The following is a 6,702-nucleotide window of genomic DNA, read 5'->3' as shown; positions in this document are numbered from 1 at the left end:
GCGACTGAAATGTGCGTGGAGTCCTATTGGGATACTTTCTCATAATGCGGAAGTATTGATCTTCGATCCTTTGCCAATATCTCTTGGCGGTTTGAGAAACACCCGTGCATGGATAAAGAGACACCGCACTCCATGCTTGGGTCAAAGCTTGATCTTCCAAGATCGTGTAGTTCTTCGATCTTTGGATCTTCCCACTCTTTGATTGCGATTCCTCAAACGTTCCCGCTTTGATCTCCTCCAATTCGTCCGCGCAACCATGATCATCCACGCCGCCGTCCATTTCATTGTAGTCGAATGGTTCGAAAGGGGATTGAGCAATGTCAACCGCGTTCGTGTCCAACAAGCTCACGAACTTGGTTGTTGCATTGTTCGAAGCACCGCTATAGCGAACGATAACAAGTCACGAGCTATCGACACTAATGGCGAAAATGAAAGGGAATCGCTAGACCAAAGAGGCATACCTTGCAGCCATTTCGTCGAACACCTCGCTCGCGGGGGGAGCGGCACCGTTGAACGGCATCGCCGGAGCACCTCCTTGCGGGGGGATGGAGTGAGAGGTTGAAGAAGGTGGATTCCTTTTATCCGGAACCTTCCTCCGCTTTACGCCCGCGGTCTTGCCGGCGTTCTTCGCCGCCGGCCGGGATCGCATTGCGGCGTTGGCGCCCGGAGCGCGGGCCATCGCGGCGGGGGAAACCGGATTCCCGCCCTGCACGACAACGTTGCCCTGCCGCTTGCTGGCCGGCGCGGCGTGTGCTTGGGCGACGACGGCGGGGGCAACATGGCCAGCGACGAGATCCGCCCGAGGGGAAGGAGCATGCGCGACCTCGACGGTGACGGGGGACAGCACGGGAGCATCCATGGCGGCGAGGAACGGCCGGGGAGGAGGAACCGCAGCTTGCGAGGGGGGGGGCAATGGTGGCGGAGGGTGCGGGGAGCGGGAAAGGGCGCGTGGAAATGTCCCTCCCGCCAAATCTCGCGCTGGATAGGCGTTCAGCTCGGATCGGCCTCCCCACCCGTGAAGATGGAGGTTGGGGGAGAAGATTTGCCGCACCCCACAAAAAAAATTACGGGCCGGGGCGGGATGCGGGATCTTCTCGGGCTGCTTTTCCGGCCCCGACCCGTAATTTAGTGGTTATTTTGTGGACCGGGGCGGAATACGGGGTCTACTAGAGTTGATCTAAGCGACTACGCAAACAGTTCGATCCCATGCATGCACGCATCCATATCCCCCGGCTATAAATACAGCACTCTCTCCAAGCTCTCATGCATCCCAAACCCAAAGCACTAGTAGCTATCCCACTCAAGCACACCCTCACGATGACATCCAAAGCTGCCATCTTCGTTGCCCTGTGCATCGTCCTCTCCTCCGTCGCCGTGCACGGCTGCGGACCTTATTGCCAGCCTCTAGTCGTTGTGCCGACGCCGCCCGTTGTCGTTCCGCCGCCGTACCATGGAGGAGGAGCGCACGGCCACGGCGGGCAGTGCTCTATAGACGCGCTAAAGCTGCGGGTGTGTGCCAACGTTATCGGCGGCCTGCTCGGCCTCAAGGTCGGCGTTCCGGCGCGTGACGAGTGCTGCCCGCTGCTCCATGGGTTGGTCGACCTTGATGCTGTTGTCTGCCTCTGCACCGCTGTCAGGGCTAACGTCCTCGGCATCCACCTCAACGTGCCTGTGGACATCAGCCTCCTCCTCAACCACTGCGGCAAGACGTGCCCGTCTGAGTTCACTAGCCCATTCCATTGACGGACGCGTACTGCTGCACGGGCGCCGAATAAGATTTGCTTTCAGATTCTAAAAAATATGGAAATGTTAACGCCCACACGTGTGGGCGTTTGCATCTCGCCCACACGCGTGGATCCGCATCCGTTCGTGAGCGCACGAATCTTGGCATGTTTCTAGTGCCACGTAGGACTGGCCTGATGTATCGGCGTTCACCCGGTCGCCCACACGGTCGTTTCACCACACGGGAGGGGCTGGTGTGGGCGTTCAGCAGTTCACCCACACGCCACTTTCCACGCATGCACAAGAGCTATTGTGGGGCATTTGCCATCTCGCCCACACGCCCGTCTCCTCTCCCACACCCAAGTTGCTAGTTGCCATGTGTTTTGCAGTGCACATGGCAACTGCCCTAGTGTGCTTTATAAGCAGGTGGCAACTCTCTTTTTACCCGAGTTGCCATGTGTTTTGCAGGGTACACGGCGACTACCTAGTATGCACGTAAGCAGATAGCAACTCTCTTTTACCGAGTTGCCATGTGTTTTTGCATGGTACATGGCAACTGCCCTAACGTGCACCTAAGCAGATGACAACTCTTCCTTTTACATGGCAATTGTCCTAGCATGCTTGTGAGCACATGACAACTCTCTCAACTGCCTAGTGTTAGTATGTGGCAACTTTTAAAGTTTTGAAATCATGGCAACTACAGTAGACTAGACCATACATGGCAACTGCAGTTGAGCAACCATGACAATTGCATGGTACGAGGCCTGACATACGGGGCGTGTGGGCGTTATCTACTTCGTCCACACGCACGCGTGTGAGAGAGATCGGGAGGGAAAAAAAAGGTATGTGGGCATTACTTGTTTTGCCCACACGTAGGTGTGTGGACTGTTCCTCTTATACACCACACAAAATATGTGGGCAGACTCCCTAATGCCCACATGTGTGGCACTTATCGGCGTCCAAAAAATAATAATATTTGCTTTTGAGCCGTACAACTCGAGAGGAGGCAGCGCCAACAATCACGACAGCGACCGATGCGTTGGATCCGGGAGCCTTGACGTCGTGCAGGATGGGATGACGTATCCAGGTCGGACGGCGGCGAGTGGCGCCGACACTTCATATTTGACCACGATACGGTGCACTATCACTACTAGGAAAAGGCCTGCTAGTGGCGCACCTATTTTGGCTACTAATGACGCACTACAAGTATGCCACTAGCACCAGAGAGCGCGCCATTAGTATATTACACGGTGCGCCATTACTATCTGACTTAGTAATGGCGCACCACATATTTTCGGATTTTTTTGTCAAATCGTTGTTATTTTGGTGTCCACATTTGAATCCTTGTAACCAGTACTACTCTTTTCGTTTTTAGCAAACAACCTAATAGTCGTTTTCTTTGTGACAAACATATACTCTTCGTATTAATATATATCATCAGTAATCTTTGTCTGGCTGTCTCCTCCTCTTTCAAGAAAGAAAGTTAGAGTTTGTGCCTCTCGCCGGCGCCGACGTAGGTCCGTCTCGTCTCTGATGGCCCTAGGGCCATGGAGGGCTCCGTTTTTAGTCTTTTTTACAATCTTGCTAGGGTTCGTGTCCTGCTCAGGAAGACGAGACGCCGGCGGGTCCCTGAAGATGAAATAAAGGTCTCCCGCCTAGCCCCCATTCTGGCGGTGCGTCTAGCATCGTTGGTGGGCATATGGAGATGTGTCTCCTGCAGATCTATCTTTGATGGATTTGATCGGATCTCATCGTTGTTCGTTTACGTTCGTGTGTCCTCGGTTTGGATCCTTCCGAACTACGTTATATTTCATTGGCGGCGGTTGCTATTCTGGGATGCTGGTCCTATGGGGTCTTAGCACGACGACTTCCCAACTATCTACTACAACAAGGTGTGTCCGACTCCGGCGATGGAGGGCGATGTCGGCGGCGCACCTTCGGCTCGCTTCAGTGCTTGTAGTCGTTGCTAAGTGGTCTACAAATCTGGATATAATTTTTATTTCAGGTGTTCGTTGTACTATCATGATTGAAGATGAATAGATTAGAAGTTTTCACGCAAAAAAATATATCATCAATGAGCAATAATTATTGCTCTAGTTAATTGCCCTTTTGTTTTCTTTTTGAAACACACAAGTACTGATCTAGACGCGCGTGCACATACAGATTGCAGCTTCTTCATTTTTGAGAACTATGACGCCTCACGCGTTGCTGCGGGAATCATGCCAAAACAAATGGGTAAATAGGTGTTTAAAAATATGGATAAGTATATTTTTCGTCCTCAAACTTTTTCGAGAGTTTAGAAATTGTCCCTCAACTCAAAACCGAATAGTTTTCGTCTCTCAACTATCAAAATCGGATAGTTTTCGTCCCTCATACCGCTTCGGGCGGTTTTCGTCCGGCATGAACAGTAAATTCGAAAAAAAATAGCAAAAAAGCTGAAAATTTGTGAGATCAAAGTTCCTCACGTGCGTATGCATACAAAATTTCATATTGTTTGGACATTCCAGGTGCTCATGACAAAGAAAAAACTGTAAATATGTACGGCAATGAACAGTAAATTAGAAAAAATAGCAAAAAAATGAAATAAAGTATGAAACTTTTTAGCATCAAAGATGCTTGGGTGTGCAAGGTGTTTGCAAATTTTCGTGCTCAAATGACATATGAGGAGCTCTAGCAAGAAAAAAACAAAATAGTCCACTTTTTCAAAGTTTCTTTCCCAGCTAATTTTTGTTTTTTTTCCACGGGCTCCCACAATGTCCAAACACCATGAAATTTTGCAGGCACATTGAGCACCAAAGCATCTTGGATGCCAACATTTTTCATATTTTTTTGGATTTGTTTTCTACTTTTTTCGAATTTACTGTTCATCAAAGTACATATTTATGGTTTTTTCTTTGTCAGAAGCTCCTGGAATGTCTAAATAGGACCAAAATTGGTATGCACCTTGCGCACCCGAGGAACTTTGATCCCACAAATTTTCAGATTTTTTTATTCTTGTTGCAAATTTACTATTCACCGGTTTACTGTTCATGTCAGACGAAAACCGCCCGAAACGGCACGAGGGATGAAAACTATCTGGTTTTGATAGTAAAGGGACGAAAACTATCCGGTTTGGAGTTGAGGGACGATTTCTAAATTCTTGAAAGAGTTTGAGGACGAAAAATATACTTATCCCTTAAAAATACGTAAAACAATTGTAATAGTTGTTTGAAGTCCGTGTCCGTCTTCGGCTGAAGTCTGTTCGTTTCGTCTCCTCTCGCCTCCTTCAGTTGCACCTATAAAAGGGAGGTCGCTCCTCTCAGAAAGACGCACCAGAACTACTTCTTCCTCTCGCCAGCTGTTCATGTCGCTGAGCTACTGTTGTCTTCCTCATCCCGGCTTGTGGCATGCACCGCGAGTCGGGAAAGTAGGCCTCCGAAATCGCACCTCTTTGAGTCCTATACGGGAGAAGGGTGATATGGTTTTTGGGGAGCGCTCTGCGCGACTACTGACTCCTTCGTCATGGACGCCCTGAACTCCGACGACTTCTTCCCCAATGTCCACAACCTCCTCGATGACATGGCTAGCGAGGATGTCGACCCCAAGTCCAGTGCTCCTGTTGCTGCTGTTGTCCCGTACGTGTTCTTGCTCTTTCTGTTAGAGGCCCTGCTACAGTTCTTTGTTCTAGTGGTTGCCCTAAGATATGTTAGGTTCTATTTCATATATGCAACTTGCTATATTGTTTTCTCTAGATATGTTTAGTTATAGTTCATATATGAAGATGCTATTTACCTTCTCTTTATCAAATCACATGACTTGTTTTATCACTGCTATACTAGTCATGCTTTATCTAGTATTTCTATTAATAAAATCATTCGGTAAATTGCTCATATTTCCAACATCACCATAGCGTTGGTGCGGGTTGATTCAACACGATGCACACATGGGAGCTTGAAGTCAATGGGCACATGGTAGCATGACCAGCTACATGGAGTCATGTTAATATGGAGTTGGGGTGTCTGATGAACGATTTCATTCATGTTGATGGAGGGGCTACAACGTAAGTGAAAGGAGAGTTGAAGCCTATTTCAATGGGAAAAGGGAGTGACATGTTGTTCGTGTTGAGACTATATTACACTCGACATCAGTCGATGATGTCGGTGGTTCTCTGGTATTGGGTTGTGGTGGTGTGTGTTCGTGAACCAGTATAGTCGCCCAGGACAGCAGAGACTCAACACGAGCCGCGAGGAGTACTATGAGCATGGGATGCGGCGACTGGCCAAGGCACTCATAGTCAGGTGGACACATCTAAAGATGGATGAGAGTTGACCATGAAGAATCTGCACAAGTGGTAGAAATTCCAAATGTCAAAATCTTGGAGAGTACGTTGTCATATATTCTATGGTGTTCGGTCCACATTGCAAACTGCGGATGAAAAATGCAAAAGAAGGTAGAGTGCTATAGCTGTGGGGGTATGTAAAAGACAGTCCAAAAAAGAATGAGGCAACTGCGAATTTGACTCGAGGTGACTAAAGAGCAACAGAAAATTCTTTCGAGTTCATACACGCAGTCAACAATAGCGAGAATGGTGAGTTACAAAATTTTATATGTGGCATCAAATATGCGAGTTATTTGCTCTGATGCAGATCAAGAAAGAAGCTACCAGGATGATGATAAATCAGTGTAGTCAGATATGGTGACTTTTATGATCGACATATGGTGGCGTTGGATACTCCACAAAGATAGTACATAATTTTCGTGAGAAAATTTGATTACAGTTACAAATGGAGTCACTTAGAGTCAAGGGAGTAGTAGTAGATCTCATGGTTAATAGTTCAAGTCCAGGTACACATAGGTTCGCACATGGTGGCTTCAAGATGGCGAGGTCATATTCATCAAGGTGGAGTGTTAAAATTATGTGTTGAACATTAGGCGTATGGGTTGTATTACAGTTGGACTTGTAATTAGCGGAGAGCTAGGTGTTTGAGTTGCGAACACGTG

General features: G+C 48.2%; 1 protein-coding gene across 1 annotated transcript; it reads left to right on the top strand.

The window, feature by feature from the left end:
* Positions 1-1,317: 1,317 nt before the first annotated feature.
* Positions 1,318-1,743, top strand: LOC123089354 (cortical cell-delineating protein-like). The gene has a single exon (XM_044511056.1). The coding sequence runs from the start codon at positions 1,318-1,320 to the stop codon at positions 1,741-1,743; it is 426 nt and encodes a 141-aa protein (XP_044366991.1).
* Positions 1,744-6,702: the final 4,959 nt, after the last annotated feature.

This window comes from Triticum aestivum, chromosome 4B, assembly GCF_018294505.1.
Source record: "Triticum aestivum cultivar Chinese Spring chromosome 4B, IWGSC CS RefSeq v2.1, whole genome shotgun sequence".
NCBI classification, from domain to species: domain Eukaryota; kingdom Viridiplantae; phylum Streptophyta; class Magnoliopsida; order Poales; family Poaceae; genus Triticum; species Triticum aestivum.
Note: the sequence above shows the minus strand (reverse complement) of the source record. Positions and strands in the feature narration are given on the sequence as shown.

Bases quoted from the DNA above. Each gene is read 5' to 3' on its own strand.
- LOC123089354 (XM_044511056.1), top strand. From the start codon at position 1,318: ATGACATCCAAAGCTGCCATCTTCGTTGCCCTGTGCATCGTCCTCTCC.